General features: G+C 55.7%; 1 protein-coding gene across 2 annotated transcripts in view; it reads right to left on the bottom strand.

Annotated features, from left to right (window-relative positions):
• Positions 1 to 16,635, bottom strand: part of ADAMTS14 (ADAM metallopeptidase with thrombospondin type 1 motif 14) — a 75,676-nt gene extending 59,041 nt beyond the window's left edge. For both annotated transcript variants that reach the window (XM_036265288.1, XM_036265287.1), the window contains exons 1-2: positions 16,294 to 16,635; positions 14,283 to 14,725 (exon numbers count right to left, since the gene is read on the bottom strand). In XM_036265288.1, the coding sequence (XP_036121181.1) occupies positions 14,283 to 14,725; positions 16,294 to 16,612 (762 nt within the window). In that variant the 5' untranslated portion in view covers positions 16,613 to 16,635. The remainder of the gene's footprint in view (positions 1 to 14,282; positions 14,726 to 16,293) is intronic.
• Positions 16,636 to 17,434: the final 799 nt, after the last annotated feature.

Raw genomic sequence — 17,434 nt, 5'->3', positions numbered from 1 at the left:
GCTGTTACACAAATGTTCACTGCAGCACTACTCACAAAAGCCAAACGGTAGAAATGTCCATCCACTGATGAGTGGACAAACAAGATGTGGTGTATCTACAATGGAATGTTATTCAGCCATAAAAAGAAATGAAGAACTGATATATGCTATAATGATGAATATGCTAAATATATGATGAATCTTGAAAGCACTATGCACAATGAAAGAAGCCAGTCACCAAAAGCCACATATTATGTGATTCCATTTATGGGAAATGTCCAGAACAGGGGGAAATCTATAGACACAGAAAGTAGATTGTGGTTGCAGGGGACTGGGGTAACAGATAAAGGGGGGGACAGCTACAGGGTTTCTTTTTGAGACAGTGGAAATGTTCTAAAATTGAATGCGGTAATAATTATGCAACTCTGCGCACACGATAAACATCCACTGCATCGCACACTTGAAACAGGTGAATTGCATGGCATGTGAATTACATCTCAATAAAGCTGTGAAAAGGATGACACACATGCAGGGAGATGCACACATGCCCAAGACGGCACACACACAGAGACAGCACATGTGCAGGCAGACAACACACACACACACACACACACACACACACACACACGGCGCACAGGCTGCCCACTACCACGAAAGCATGAGTCAGCAGAGCCGGGATGAAAGCCTGCGCACGCCGAGATCCCATATAATTCAAACCTGATGTGGAAGCCCCAAGCCACAGGAGCTCTGCTGCAGGCTGGGCTGCCAAGGCCTGGGCCCCAGCCAGGGAAAGTCAAAGCTGATTCATTCCAAGCTGCAGACCTGGGGACAGGCAGGAGGAAGAACGCTTGGAGGACAGAGCTGAGAATCGCCAGGCTTGCCCTGAAGTGCCACGCCCTGCCACGCCCCACGGAGGCAGCATCAGCACTCCCAGAACAGGCCAAAGGGTGGGAAGAAACACCAGGAAGTGCGGAGCCTCCACCAGCTGGAGGAAGTTATCTGGGATGGCTGCTTGGCCTCACTTCCTGGGGTCATGACCTTTGCAGGCCCCACACTCTGGGAGGTGCTAGGTGAAAGGTTACTGAGGTCTTGCTAGGCCCAGACCATTTGCAGCAAGAATCCTTGGGGGGAAGTGATGTGGTGGGTGTGGTGGGTAAATGCAGAGCCCTGGAGCCAGAATCCTCTCAGACCACATCATCTCGGCAAGTCACTTACTGTCCTGTGCTTCAGAATTACAGCACACCTATCTTATGGGGTTGCCCTGAGCACCCCCATACACACAGAGCACCTGAAATGGTCCCATCTGGCAGCACGGCCATGCAGCGTTCGGGTTTTCTGCACGGTTATCATCACTGTCATTCAAAGTGTGCCCGGGAGCCCAGTGGCTCGTAAAGGCAGTGCCGGGAGTACATTCTGGAACCACAAGATGGTTTGTCTCTAACTCCCGGCTCCTCTGTGACCCGGCTTTGGCTGCTCATAGCCACTGCCTGTAAACAGGAAAAAATCCCTGGGAAAAATACCAGTGGTTTAGCATCCTTAAGGGGAGAAGTCCTTACCAAGAGAACGGGCTGGCACAGGGTAACTTTAAAGGTAAGAAAGAATGCACTCAGATAAAAGACTGGTGGAGCTCGGTTTGGCCCAGTGGTTGGAGCATCGGCCCGCGGACCAGAGAGACCCGAGTTCAGTTCCCGCTAAGGGCATGCACCTTGGTTGCAGTTTGTCCCTGGCCCCAGTTGGGGTTGTGTGGGTGGCAACCAGTCGATGTGTCTCTCTCACATCACTGTTTCTCTCTCTCTCTTCCCCCCTCTCTCCTTCCCATTCTATCTGAAGATAAATGCAAAAAATGTCCTCGGGTGAGGATTAAATAAATAAATAAATAAAATAAAATGAAAGACTGGTGGAAACACCTAGATTACTTTCAAATCTTTTCTAACTTTTCTGTAATTCCCCTATCTGCAAAGGAAAGCCAATCCTTCACAGAATGTCTGCCTGCTACAATGAGCAAATCATAATTGTATAATAATTATTTTTTCCAAAAGGAGACAAACAACATGTAACTCTCCGGTCATCAACCTCCCTGCAAAGCGGTACAGAGGCTGTGGGCGTGAAACACCTGGGCTCCACCCCAGCCGATCGCTGCCAGCTGGTGACGCAGCCCCTCCCCCAGACTGTTTCCACATCTGAAGCCAAAGGGTTGCTGGGAGGATGGAACGAAACAACGAAGAGGGATGTCCCTCCTGAGGCCTGGCCCACAGCAGGGTAGCAGACTTTCCCTTTCCTTCTTTCTTCGACCTGCCTCTCCTGGTCCCCCACAATGTGACCCCCAACTTTCCCATCAAACCCAGGGGGCTGCTGCAGTGGCTCTCACCCCTAGATGCCCATTGGAATCACCTGGAAAATTTGCAGAACTGCTGATGTCCAGGCCACACCCCAGACCAATGAATCAGGTCTCGGCGGGAGGGGCTGGGGCATGAGGAGGGTCTCAAAGCTGCCCAGGTGATTCCAATGTGTAGCCAACAGAACCAAGAATCTGGACTCTGGGAGCTCCCAAAAAATGAAATGGTGCTCACAGGCAGTAATCATCCACATTTCGCAAAGACAGCAGTAGCAGCACGGGTGTCGGACCGGAAGTCTGTCCTAATGCAGGAAGTGGGCAAGGACGGAGAGGGAACGAGAGGACACGTGGTGGTGCCCTGACCGAGGGCCTGGGGGAAGGGAGTGTCGACAGGCCGGCTTACTGCGCACCTCGAGTTGTGAGCATCTCCCCAGGCTGAGCGTGACCAAGGATCATCTGGACCACATGTGATCCGTGCCTTAGGTGCTCTCCTAGAACCTAACCATCTCCTCCCCTCAAGGTGCAGTTTCACTGTGAGTGAAGAATAATTTTCTACAATTTCCCTGAGTGAGGTGGGGGTCTGGGAGGTGGGGTAAGGGGCTGTGATCTACTGGATGACCCGTGGCAAAGCAATGATGTCATGGTCCCCCTAGCTGAGGAGTCTCCATGTCAGTACCTTTATGGTGATGCCAATGACAAGAAGAGGAAGGTGGTGAGTTGCTTAGGTCTTCAAAGGCCGGGTAAATGTTCTTAAAGGAAAGGTGCTCTGTTTTTATGACCCCGCCCCAGGGTGGGGGGGCGGGGGGGGGGTTAGCCCAGGGGCAGGGCAGGGCCTCACACCACAGGTGTCAGCAACTCCCCTTTCTGCTGCAAACCCCCACCCTGCAGCCCAACCAAAGCTAAGGGCAGTGCCAGGCTGGCAGCTGCCCCCCCCTTCCATTCCCCATGCCCAGGAGCCACGTGGCTCTATGGCTTCCCTCTCTGTCACCACCACGGCCCACCAAGCTCGGGCCGGGAGCTGCGCCTGGCCCCTGCTTGGCCCAGAGTCCTGGCAGCAGGGCCACCGCTTCAGGACGAGGAGACAGGAAGCAGTCCTCACGTGCCAGACAGTGGGTGGCTGCCAGGGCCTGCGCGGAGGCGCGGCCCCCTGCATGAGGCCCCGCAGTCGGATCCCCACGGCTCAGAAGCAAGCCTGCTGATGGTGGGACAGCTCTGGAGAAAGGACGCTGCCAGTCCCTCCCACGGCTGAGGTCACTTGTCCAGCCAGGCCTCCCTCTGATCCAACAGCCCAGCCCAGGGGGTGCTGACTTGGTTTGAAACCAGGCCTCCCCCACATGAGATCATGCATGTGAAATGCTTCTCACTCAGTCTGACACGTGGCAGGTCTGCAGTGAGGGATGAATGAGGGATGTGGTGGGAGTGGGGTGAAGGTTCCCCACAGAAGGTGGGTGAGCATGGAGAACCGAAAGGAACGGACCTGGCCGCCCGAATTCCTGCACACACCCCTGCAGGAGCCAGCACATCCCCGGCACAGTGGGAGGAGCCCAGGGATAGCTGGAAATCACCAGCAAGGGGGCATCTGCTGTCCTTAGTCCTGCTCAGGGCCCAGCACCAGTAGCATGTTTTCCAGATTTCTTAGCACTCAGACACTTCATCAAAGCGTGTCTGTGCAGAGCCTCCGCTCCTGACAACACGAGGCCCACATCCCAGCCGCTTGGGCCATTCACAGGCCCTCGGCTCACTCTCCCCGTCCACACACGCCTACAGGTCTACCCTCCCGACCTCTGTCTGCAGTACTGTCATCTACTCGTTCATCCACCAGATACGCACTGAGCAGGCCCCGTTCTAGGTGCTGGGGACATAGCTAAAAACTCCTCCTCGCCTCAAGGGGTGAACTAGGTAAAGTCTGGCACACCACATGAAGGCAGCCATGGAGAAAAATTAGCAGAGGAGAAATCCGGGGGTTGAAATTTCAAGTAAAGGAGTCAGGGAAGATGGCACCAGGAAGGTGGCATCTGAGCAAAGGCCTGAAGAAGATGAGGGGCAGGTGCTGGCAGTATCTGGGGGGGGGGGCAGCAAAGAGGGCATCGGGCGCAGGGGTGGGGAGCAGAAGAGGTCACAGGAGGACGGAGAGGGCGGACAGCTCCCAGGACTGTGTGGCTGCTCCCCAGGAGTGTGAGGGGAAGTATGGGTGACCAGAGAAAGGATGGAAGCAGGGAGATCAGTCAGGGAGGCCATGCCCATCACCCAGAGAGACAGCAGGGTGGCTCGGACCACCCCCCTTGTTCTTGTCAAGCCCTGTTTTTTGGAATCAATAGTAACAAAACCACCCTCCACCATAGCTGCACAGGGACCTGTTCTGTACCTGGAACCACAGGTGTTCACGTGGCTCCAGGCCTTTGCCCCTGCTGTGAGCTCTGCCAGGTGCCCAGCTCAAATGTCATCCCGTCATCTCTCCCTCCTTCGGTGTCACCAGCGGCTCTTGCTGGGTGCTACCCCCCCCTTCCCCACAAAATGTGGCCGTGGCTCAGGGGGCCGTGTTCTACCTAGAGCCTCCCCATCAGGGACTGTAAGTGACGAGGTGACAAAGCATTGAGCACTCAGCGCACCCAGGCCAGCCGCCTGCCGGGCTATGGACACGAGGTCTCTTTGGACTGAGGATCTGATTCCGAGTGTGAGCTCCTGCCAGGCCCAAGGGGCGGAAAGGAGCCTCTGCTGTGGGCTGGGGTGGCTTGGGGGTACGGGTGTTTTCGGGACAGATCAAAGGTATAAATGTTTGGTTGGCTTAGAAGCAAAGGCTGACAAAGGGCTTCAAGGGCCCCTTGGGAACAGGGTTTGCATTCAGACAGCCGAGCCCTGAGCCCTGACGATCATTCCCACCTTCAGAGCTTCCTCCAGAGGGGCCTGTTCAGCCCCTTTGCAGAAGAAAACCAGACTGCAGGGTCTGTGATGTCCCTGCCCAGCGATGTGCACACCAGCAGCCCACTGTCCTGCCACATTCTGAGAATGGATAAAACCTCGGCAATGCTGACTTGGGGCTAAGAAACACCAGGACCCTTTTGAGCTTTAAATCCGTCTAACTGGGCTGTTGACATTTGTTTTTTCTTAGCTGGCTGCCCAGTTTTAGGAAAACAATGACCCTCACAGTGGGAGCTGTGTAAACACCTCCACCTGGGACCCGGGACCCAGGTCCCTGGACCCCAGGACACCTCACAGGGCAACCACTGGCCCGACCTCTTCAGCATTCATGCTCTCAAGCTGTGGCCAGGCCACTGCATCACTGGCCATCACAAGGTTTATGACCTTGAGTCACCACTCACATTTACTTGTCCTTTTCCACTGACTCAAGGTCACGTGGGATTGTGGGGCGGGGAGCACTGGACTGGGAGTCAAGCACCGGGGCTCCATCAGCCCTGACCTTCACCTACTGCACAACCCCGGGTTGTCTCTTCCCTTCCCTGAGCCTCCGCTTTCTGGCCTGGAAAGTGAAGACAGGACCTAGAAGCCTCCACAGCCTCTTCCAGCCACAGCTGGACACTCAGGCCCGAGTCAGGGTGAACTGTGGGAAGGACACTGAGCTGGGCTTTACCACTGGCCCCTATCATAGCACGAGGAGCTCCTTGGAGCTGCCAGGGCCCACAGGTATTACTATTATTACTGTTGTCTTTGGAGGCAGGGCAAGGCCGACATGTGGAACATGGAATGCTGGGCTAGCAGGTGGTTTGGGAACTCCCCTGGTCCTCACCGAGGCCCACCTGGGCCTCTACCACCTGAGCCGGGACAGGTGGAAGGCAGGGACAGCCCCCCCCCCACTCACCTGCGCTCTCCAGCCCGGAGAGGCTGGGGAAGGAAAGGAAAACGTGCCCCCGACCAGCCCTTGCTGGAACGGGAGGCGGCTCTGCTCGGAGGAGTGGCAGTGAGGTGATGTCTGGCTTTCATTCCATATCATAAATAAGTTATTAATCCAGCGAGACACAGCTGTCGGGAGACTGGGGAGCTGAAACCCTGCAGGATCAGACCACCTCGAGGACTGGAGGACCGGCCAGTCCCTCAGACAGGCCCCGACGGCATGAAGAGCCCTGGAGTGGGTGGCCAGGGCCCTGCCTCCGTCTCCATATTTATCTAGGCACAGTGGCCGCACTTTAAGTGCCCTTGACTCTTCTTTCCAAAGCCCACCCCCTCAGGCGCAGCAGGCTCAGCCAATAAATCCACACCACGTACTGGCAACGGCAGAAGCTGCTGCGTTGACCGCGTACCGAGCTAAGCCCTTTACTAGTGACAATTCTATGAAGTGACTACTATTACAACCCCCACTTCACTGATGAGGAAATTGAGGCACAGAGATTCGCAGATTGCTCAAGACCACACAGCATGCAAAAGGCAGAGCTCGGATCTCAACCCTAGAGGTCTGGTTCCAGGGGTCATGCTCTCATCCCCTGCACACACTGCCTTACATGGGCAACCCAGGCCTCTAGCTAGCAACTCTGCTGTGTTAAAAATAGAACACTTTGGCTCTGGCTGGTTTGGCTCAGCAGTTAGAGCGTCGGCCCGCGGACCAAAGAGACCCGGGTTCGGTTCCCGTTAAGGGCATGTACCGTCCCCAGCCGCGGTTGGGGTCATGTGGGTGGCAACCAGTCAATGTGTCTTTCTCACATCGATGTTTCTCTCTCTCTTCCTCCCTCTCTATCTGAAGATAAATGCAAAATGTCCTCAGGTGAGGATTAAAAAAAAAAAATAGAACACTTTGCTTAAAGAATAACCACTTTGCTTAACAATCCATATTTCTGATTTCTCCTTAAAATACTCAAAAGATTTGACACCGCCAAATTGGCTCTCCCTTTAGAGAGGGCACTGTCCTCTCCAATTTGCACAATCCCACCTCCCCCCTGCTAGTACCTGACCCTCTTCTCTTTCTCGGGTTATCCCGGCTCCTGGAGGCATCTGAAATCATGGCCTCCTATACCACAAGCCCAACCCTGTGCTCAGCACTCAGAGAAATGCAAAAACGTAAGACAGTGTGTGATTTCTGAAACCCAAAAGGCCAAGATGGGGCTGCATCAAGCAAAGAGAAGGGAAAGGCACTACGGAGATGCAAACAGAATGAACAAAGTCCGAGGGGCCACAAAGCGAGGCGGGAACACTCTAGCCTGGCTGGGTGGAGGCGGGGTCTGCAGCCCAGGAGCCACCATCTAGGCTGGAAGTGCAGGTGGAGCAAGGAGATGAGGCCCACAGTCAGGTGGGGCCAGACACCCCCTGCCCCTCCCAGGGTTCTCAGCACAGGTGGCCTGCAGTCCAAGCTGTATGGGGACAGGCCAGCTGTGGTTCGGTGAGGGCGTGATTTCAATTCCAAGCCTTACACTGCGCATCCCCAGCTGCAGGGTGGACAGCAGGGCAGGGCACGGCCTCGGCTTTCGAAGGAGCTGCCAGGACAGGGCTTTCATTCCCCGGCCAACAAGGAACAGCCCCCAGAGCAAGGACAGGTGTTGGCACAGACACCAATGAGCCACAGGCAAATCTACCACACCGGCGCTGCACCAGTATGCAGCAGAACAGATACTTCCCCAAATACTAATGTGACTTCTGTCTACAAACCTCCCATGCTCCCCATGGCTATAGGGGCAAGTCTAAGCTCCATGGGGAGGCAGAGATTGTCCAGACTGCGTTCTCACCACCCCCCTCTCCCAGGAGGGCTGGGATGACTTGCCATGCCCTGAATCCTGTGAAGACCAAGGATTTCCTTCCCTGCAGAATGCTTATAATTCCTACCTCTTGGCTTTAAAAACTCCTACTGCTGCTTAAAAACCCAGTCCAAATGTCTCCTCCCCGTGAAGCCTTCTTTCTCGGGAAGCACCTTCGTTCTCAGTGCTGGCCTCCAGGCCACCCACCGAGTGCATTGCGCTTCCCTGCATTTCCACAAAACACTGAGGTTCAGTGTGGTCTGTCTTGCTTCACAGTCTACTGTGTGTTGGCCTTCTCTATCAACAGTGGGCTTCTGCAGTGCAGGGAGAGAGGGCTGAGTTTCGCCTGCACTCCCAGCACCTAGTCAAGGGCCTGCGCCTAGGCAGGGACCCACAGGTTGTTAATGGAATGCTCCACTTAGCACCTCTCTGTAGCCCTGTCCCGGAAGGCATCTGGGGTATTACAGCCGAGCTGTAAAATTCACACTCCCGTGCACTGAGCAGGCACTATTTGACCCATTCTGCAGAGAAAGCTGCCGGGGCCCAGAAAACAGGCCTTGGACACCAGGAACCACAGGCGGCCTCGGGCGTGCGTCAAGAACACTGATAATCTATGTGCTGTTGCAACACGAGGAACTCCAACAACAGTTACAGCATTTTTCACTATTAGCAATAACTGCAGTTACTGTATTCATTACTGTAAAAAAGTAATAAATATTACTATTAATAATCCCCATTTTTAAGGCCCCACCATATACCAGACCCTTTGCTTTTATATATATATATATATATATAAAAAATCTTATTTAATTCTTTAAACAACCCTATAGTTAATCGCTCTTCTTCCCTCCTTACAGATGAGTAATCTAAGCACAGAGAGACTTAGAAACGTATTCAAGGCCACACAGGTAATCTGTGCCAGAACAAAGAGACCCCACCCTTTCTGCCACCCTAGACTGTAGCCTCTTAATTACTACTAACAATGCCTGCCATTGGTTCTCTACGGGTCTGGCACTTTTTGTAACAGTTTTACTGAGATATACTTCACATGCCATGCAATTCCCTCACGTAAAGTGTAGAATTCAATGGCCTTTAGTTATACGCATAGAGTTGCAACCATTGTCACAATCAGTTTTAGGGCATTTCATCACCCCATAAAAATACCCTGACCTTATTGATCCCGATCCCCCACAACCCACCTCCCATAGTGATCCCAGTTTAAAAACTAGAGGGCTGAGACTCAGAGAGCTTCTGTGACTTGTACATTAGACAGGGGTAAGAAGAAGGGCTGGGACCCTGCCCACACCGTCTGCCAGGAGTCTACTCAGTGGAACCCATTAAAAATGCACCCTCTGCAGCCCTGGCCAGGTGGCTCAGCTGGTTGAAGCATCGTCCCATACACCAAAAGGTTGAGGGTTCAATTCCCAGTCAGAACACATGCCTAGATTTCAGGTTTGACCCCGGTTGGGGCACATATGGGAGGCAACTGATGAACATCTCTCTCTCTCTCTCTCTCTCCTTCTCTCTCTCTCTCTCAAAAACATATCCTTGGATGAGAATTTTTTTAAAAAATGCACCATCTGCAGAGGGTGGAAAATGAAACCAGATGCTAACAAATCTTACACGTGTGACTACTTCCGCCCCAGGCCCCATCACCCCAGCGCAGGGCAGCAAGGCCCAGGGCCCGGGAAGGCAGAGAAGCCTGGCAGCCCAGGAGCCAGATGGGCACAGCGAGCACACGGCCCCACAAAGGAGCCGGGACTCCACTCTGCTCACCCCACTCCTGTACCTCAGAACCCCGGTAGGACCCACAGAGAACCAGCCCCCACCCCAGCCTCCCAGATCCTCCCAAGAATTCAGAGGCACAATCCCTGGTAGAGGGTCTGCTCCGCACCGGCCCAGGTCCTGCCCAGGCCCAGAGGTCGGGGCCTGGGCGCCTGGCGAGGACTGCTGCAGCAACTGGACAGGCTCCTCGTGGGCGGCTCTGAACAGCAGGGTTTGCTGCTGCTGCCTGGGCACATTCTTACTCTGGAACCCTAGGGTGTGCCAGGCACCCCGAGCCCCAAAAGAAACACTGCAGTAGGACTTGGCCTCCCACATCCCTTAGTTCATTCTCTCAAATGTCCTCAAGCTTGTCTAAGTCAGTTGTTCTCTCTGCTGGCCAGGGACCCACACTTTCTTCCTTGTTTACAGTGTTGAAATAGTCTTGAGTCAATGCCGCCTCCACTGGGGAGTCTTCCTAGGTGCCCTAACCAAAACAAACAGGTCCACCTGCTGCTGCCTCACACAAAATTTTCATTTGTCAGCTTTTATATCTGGGTCCCTATTAGCCTACAGACTCATCCAGGGCAGGGTCCTGGCTTCCTCAGTCCTAGATCCCTCCCAGCCACCTCCCCCAGGTCCTCCAGAAGAGCGGCGGGCAGTAAGGTAGTGCCCATTGCTCCGTTTTAGGCAGCTGCAGTGTACAGAACCCTCCCAGTGTCTGTCCCAGGCACCCAATGGTGAGTGGTCTATGGGCGAACTGGAACAAGAACTAGAGGGGGGGATGGGCACTGCCCCTACTGCAGACATCAGTTGAAAGGAGGCTCGGAGCCACCAGTTTGGACACAGGGCTTCTCACCAGGGCAGCGAGATGCCAAACGGCTGCACAGCTGGCAAGAGGGCTTTCTTCAGACCACCTTACAGCTGGCTTGCTCAGCAGTGAGGGCCAAGCCCAGGTCTGGGTGTCCTCTCCGCCCCTACAGCCCAGCCCAGGGAGCAGGCCCCAGGACCCACCAGGAAGGGAGGGGTCAACCGTGGGTCTACAAGGGCCTGGCTTCAAACTCCTCCTACAAGGCCTGCCCCTGTCGCCATGCTGAAGCTGGAAGGGGCTCCGAGCTCATCCATTTCCACCTCTGCCACATACCCAGGCGGCAAGCGAGGCCCAGAGAAGGAAGGCAGCTTGCCCGGGGTCATACAGCCACATCTCCCAACTCCCAGTCCAAATTCTTTTCAGATAGCAGGCTGCCACACCCCTGCCCCGTCCCCCTCTCCCATTCGGCACCTCCTGCACCATCAGGCCAAGCCCCTGCCCATCCAGCCCGGTGTCCCCTCACTCGCTTGCTCAAGTTCTTCCCTCTACCCAGAATGCCTGCCTTACCCTTTGGACCCAGCAAACTTCTACTCATCCATCAAGACCCAGTTCAAATATCATCTTCTCTGACACCACAGTTAATAATCACTCCCACTTACTGAGTACTCACCCCACTGTGTCCTGAAAAACCAACAAGGTAATGTGGAATCTATTTGTGGGGTCCCCACTGCTTGGCACCCAAGTTCCTTGAGGGCAGGGACCTGACTCTGTGCAAAGCAGGGTAATAATAATATCTGCCTACACAGCACATACGACTGAAAGACTCTGCAAACCATAAAGTTCCCTGTTACTGGGAGCTAGCTCTCTGCGTATCTGCAGATCTCCTCCCCATGCTCAGTTTCCCATCTACACAATGGGTGCAGTTAACGAGTGTGCATGACAGTACGTGTGCAGGGACGGTGTACGTGCTGGGGCAGGACGTGTGCAGGATGGTATGCAGGCTGTGCCTGGGCTGTGGGAGGGACTCATTCCTGTTACGACTTGTGTCACTTTCATGTTCCTACATCTCCCTGTGGGCCTTGCTCGTGGCCAGTGCTCAGTTCATATTTTCTTCGGAGTGAATGACTTCCACATTTCAGATGTTGAAGAAAATGAGGTGAAAATTCAGAGACCATATGAAGACGCAGAGTTAAATCTTATCATCAAAATGCGACACTGCAGTCCTCAAGTCCAAAGGCGGCTCCGCTGGGTCGCTGCAAACAGCCCTCACGCTCACGGCAGGTTTCTGAAAAGGCCAGGAGTGAGGCAGGCTCTGCCTGGGGGGCCCCTGTGCCAGGCTGCGGCCCGTCAGCAACTCAGATGGGGAGGCCCCTGGGATTTAGACTGAGGGACTGGCCTCTGGAGACAGGCGAGAGCCTGAGGCTCAGCCCTGAGGTCCATTTCTACCCATCACCAAGGGCAGGGGGACCAGGAGAGCCCCAGTCCCACTGCAGAAGGCCTCTGGAAGCCCATCCACAGGATAGCCTCCGAGACCTGATCCGGCTTCTGCAAATGTTACACTGAATTGATTTCCATCTGCCAGGGAGCATCAAACACAGCCGATCTTCGGACAAATGAGAAGAGTAAAGCGCAGAGATGGGCTTCGACTTGCCCAGGTCACAGAGCTGATGAGAACATTTACTCAGAGGCCACCAAAAGTCAGCAACATCAGCTGCGCAAGGCCCGGCCCCAGGCCCACCGAGCAGCCTCCCACCCCAACAGCCAGAGTGCAGCGTGTCGCTGTACGCCATAGCCCATGGCCACATGACCTTGCTCCAGAGGTGCTGGGTCAGGGTCCTTCCTCACCTGATCCCTGCCTCATCTAAAGTGTCCACTTATCAATGGGCTGCTGAACTAGTTTAATGACAAGGACGTTTTCAGGGTGCAAATCGGGTGGACAGTTACTTATCAGCGGTGATGACCTCCACCGCCACCTTTGTTTAGGTCCCGAGCGTACACGTATGGAGGCAGTCAAAGAAGTGGGAGAGCCAGCCCTGTCGCTGCACAGCTGACACCTATGTGGCTGATGACTTGAGAAGTTCACAAGTCATTCAGCCAAGCCACCGGTGCACACCAGTGCTTTCTGTCTCCACCCATACACACACCGCATCTCTGGGTGATTCCAAACGTCACCTTGGCTTTTCAACCACAGTCTGTGGCCACAGCACAGTGCTAGCGGCAGGCTGACGCGGGCTCCTGCTGCACAGAACTGCCGAGCCAGGCCGGGCTGGCAGCCAAGGCTCACCCTGGCACCGGGCAAGGTCTTCGCCGTCCGCAGCTGTCCTCACAGCCCGGCTTTCTCAAAGTCTGCTCCACGGAACCCTCGCATTCCAGAGGATTACAGGGCACGCTCAGCTTTGAGAACCCGCTGCTGCCTAGATCATGCCTCTCGATGGGGCCCTATCACCTCCAACGGGCAAAATGTGGTTCTTTGCCAGGCAAAAAAAAATTAGTCTTTATATATAGTGCAGATGTATATATAGTTTATAAACACATATTCAGTATATCTGTGATATTAAAATTTCATGGGAAGTGACAATTAGAAAAAATGCCTAAAAAAGCTCTTTGGTGGGGGGTAATGGAAGAAAGATTGAGAAGCACCGGCCTAGACAGAGTCAGCCATGGCATTCAGCAGGAGGACACCTCTGGAGGATCGGAAGACGGTGAGAAGAGCCCCCAGCCCTGTCGGTAAGAAAAGACCCCCCTTTCCATCCCCGTCATGATTCATCCTCTCTTAAAGGGCAGGGGCAAGAGGGTCCTTTCCTGGGACACATCAGCTCATACCTGACAAAGTAGAGACCACGAAGAGTGCCCACTGCTTTGAGGCTGCCACGCAGGCTCGTGAGGGTCTGACACACTGAGGAAGGAGCAGTGAGGGGACCAAGGTCCAGCAGGAATTGAGTGTGAGAAAGAGAGAAGCCACTCGTGGCTTCCTGGTTGGCAGTGCAGTGCCAGGGAGGAGGGAGCAAGTGCTAAGACAGGGAGCTCACGGAGCAGAGCACTGGGAAACAGCAGGCTGGCTTCGGGGACCAGAGACAGTGGGGGTGTGCCAGTAACAATAATAGCAGCTAACACTGACAGAGGCTTGACCACGTGCCAGGCAGGTGCTGACCACCAACTGTGCTGCCCAGGAAGGTTGGTCATACGATCCTCAGCAGCACATCAGCTCCATGAGAGCGGGGACCCAGAACCTGAACAGAGCTGGGCATGTGGGACACACACAGCAAGTGTGTGTAGAATGAATAAATCCTCACTTCATGCATAGGAAAGAACCGCAGGGAGGGTGGATAACTTATCCGGAGCCTCGTGGCTAGTGAGCGGCACAGCCAAGAATCAATCCCTGCAGAGCCCGTCTTCCTCACCCCTGCTTGTGTCTGGGCTCAGAGATCCCTGCCAGGTAAGCTGTGGGCCCATCGTGTCCCCGGATGGTGAGGGGATGAACAAGATTAGGCATCACCCTACCTGGGCTACTACCCCCCTGGCAGAGCATGAACCTGGTACCAGCAGGACATGCGGGGTCTTCTCTGGAAGCAGCACGGCGCAGACCACACAACATGCCCAAAGGGGTCCCAAACACAGGGGAGCTAAGGAGAAACCAGGTCTGCCTGGCTCAGGGACTGAGGTGGCCAGGGACTGGGGAGAAGGCAAAATGTGGCTTGAGAAAAGGCTTGTCCCTTACCAATCCATCACAGTTGCTGATGGCGACAGCTGCCCCTGGCATGCCTGTGACACTCCCGGTGTAGACACACTCTTGCCGCAAGGGCTGTCGGAAGAGCTCCTGAAAATTCTCCTGCCACTCTGCAGAAGCTCCGGGCACCACCAGCCGCCGGTTGGGCCGCAGGCGCAAGTGTAGTTCCTCCCCGAAAACAGTGACATTGAAGTAGAGGGAGTAGCGCCCCACCCGGTCAGGCTCTGGGGTGGCCCCTCTGGGAAGTAGGGGGCTGCGGGCCACTCGTAGGTGACCTGAGTGTGAGGGTGATGCAGGTGGCCTGTCCGCTGCCACATTCCCTGTAGAGGCTGCCGCTGGGTCGGACACCACATGGGAGAGGAAGCGTCCCTGAAAGTCTGTGCTGCAGGGCACTGTCACACCATAGTCACTGAGCCTTCCGGAGAGGGGCAGCCCTGCTGGAGACAAACAAAGGGATACTTCAGTACAGGCTGAGCACAGGCGAGGTATCCCGCTGGGGTGGAGTGATCTGCGACTCTGAATGTCACCTTGAAGGGACCCTTAGCCCAAGTTCATCCATTTCCTAGCTCTTGCTTCCTGAGCCCCTGGATCTCTGCACTCAGATGAATGGGGTTTAAGCACTTTGTGGACATGAATTGTTTCCGGGAGTCCCCAGGTCCTTTTCCAACTTAGCAGAAGAAAACAGACAATGCCAAGCGGAGTCCTGTCACTCTAGCAACAAGCCGTGTAACGCTAGCACTGCAGAGGAAAGCGCTGAAATTCTCCGGAAAGCCCGGGAGGCGGAGGGGTCTGCCCACACATTCCCCGTGTGCTGAAGTCACCAGACCAGCCCGGGGAGGGCCCTCCTTGCCAAGCTCCTTGAACGCAGCTGGCAAAACAAACACACCTAGAAACCCAGGGGATCCTGGGCACGTGTCAAGGAGAAAGGAGGAGCTGGAAAGGGAAAGGAGGGAATACAAGTTCTATATTTTTCCAAGTTTACAAAGAAAACTTTTTAAAGCAGCACAGTGGCTGCCGAGATTTCTACATGGCCCAGCCCCAAGCTGGGTAAGTATAGATCTTTGAAAATAAAAAAAGACACACAGGGTGACCTGCCCATTCGGACGAATTAAGTGTGAGGTCATGGCCCCATGCTCCAGGCTGCATGCCAGCGCCCCGTCCCCACACAGCTCTCCCTGAGCCCACGCCAGGCCAGGCAGGAATGACAGCTCCCTGGCTCCCAGGCCTGTGATTCATGTATACGAGTCTGGGAGGAATTTTCATTTCCACACAGCTCTATCTCCTGCCTCCCCAGCCCCCTTCACAACACTGATAAAAGGATGTGTCCTGAAAATCCCCCATGTCCAAGGAAGTTATGAGTGGAGTGTACCAACTCTCCTCTGGTTTACCGGTTACAGCACAGGAACCCCAAGACTTCAGCTACGGGGATCCATGATGAACAGAGCACAGAACAGAGACAAGAAGCCACCCTGCCTGGAAATTGTGGGAGCCACCTCCCCATGCTCAGAGCCAGCAGGATGGCACCCCACACTGCAAGGTGAGGGGGGAGCGTGCACAGTCTGTGTATGACAAGGCGCCTGCACAGAGCATGCCGACACTGTGGAGAGAGATGTGCGTTTCTGTGCGGGACTGTTCCCTGGGATGTAAGGTGACCACCTGCCAGCCTGGTTCTATGAGTGTGACAGACACGTGCACACACGTACACACACACATGCGTACAGTTTAGAGAAAAACACACTGAGAAACAGAGGCGAGGGGGCAAAACACAGAGACAGAGGCAGATAAAAAAAACCCTGGGAATCTGTATTCCCAACTCCTCTCCTAGGGTCTCTCACCAAAACTTGCGCCAGAAAGAGAAATCGCGGGGCAGAGTCGGTGGCACCGCGGAAGAAAGGAGCTAAGCCTCCGTGTGCGCCCCGCCTCCCACGCGCTAGAACGCTGCCCAGCTCCTCTGGCACCGTCGGGCCACCCTGACCCGCTGCGCCCCGAACCCTGCACGCACCTGGGGTCCGGCTGCCCGCGGCGACGCAGAGCGCACAGTGCAGGGGCAGAAGGCAGGAGAGCAGCGCGCGCAGCGGAGCCATGGGGCCGCGCGGGGACGCGGGCCGAGCGGGCGCCCGAGCCCGGAGCTCCCGGAGGCGGGCGAGGCTAGGACGCTCCCGGGGCTGCCAGAGCGCCGGCCGCCCGGCCGCCGCCGCCGCCTCCCGCCTCGTCGACTCCCGCCCTCCCGCTCCCGAGCCCCGGCGCGGCGCCGCCGCCCGGACTGCTGGCTCCGGGCGCCCGAGGATGCCGGCGGGAGAGCGAAGGAGCCGGCGTGCCATCTCCCCCGGTGCCAGCTGTGGGCCGGTGGCTCGGGGACGCGGGAGCCGGGCGAGGGGCGGCGGGGCGGGCCGGAGGTGGGCACACTGGCGGGGCGGGGCGGGGCCGGCGCGGGTCGGAGCGGGGGGCTCGGCGCGCTCGGGGGCGGGGCGCGGTGCTGGGGAGGAGGATCGGAAGTGCCACGCGGAGCCACAGCTGAGGCCCCCAGCGCCCGGGGCGAGGGTCCCGTCCACCGCCTGGGCTCTCCCAGAGTGACAGCCCGGACCGGTTTCCATGCCTCCTCTGCTCCCCTTGCTTGCCTGCAGGGCTGCTCTCTAGAGCCTCAGGGCAGGCGGGATGTCCGACTGCATCTGAGTGGGGAGACTGAGCCCCCCTCGAGAGAGCGTCTCCTGATGCCCCCACTAACCGTCGAACCCCGCGGATCTACCTGGTTTTCAGACTACAGCTCCCTGGGCCCCGAGGAGGTAGCCGGCCTGTGTCCCAGTCAAAAAGAGTAGGACTGAGCAAGGTGAGGAGAGCCCTGTTTTCATAGTCAGACAGCCGCCACTGAAACCCGAGCTCCGCACTCCGTTTCCTCACCTGGCACATAGTAGGTGTTCAATAAATAACTATTCTCTGTTTCCACCCTAGCTCCAACAGCACCTACCACACACCCCGAGGTGGGAAAAACCAAGAGTCTGAGAGATGAGAGTGGATGCTGGTTGCTGTGTTGCCAAGACCGGTTCAGGAGTCAGGCAGCAGCCCAACTCCTGCTCTGCTCTCTTGCTTTACTCTATAAATGTGTTCCTAATGATTTGCAAATGAACTATATTTCAAGTAATACC

The sequence above is a fragment of the Molossus molossus genome, unplaced genomic scaffold (genome assembly GCF_014108415.1).
Source record: "Molossus molossus isolate mMolMol1 unplaced genomic scaffold, mMolMol1.p scaffold_m16_p_17, whole genome shotgun sequence".
Lineage (NCBI taxonomy): Eukaryota > Metazoa > Chordata > Mammalia > Chiroptera > Molossidae > Molossus > Molossus molossus.
Note: the sequence above shows the minus strand (reverse complement) of the source record. Positions and strands in the feature narration are given on the sequence as shown.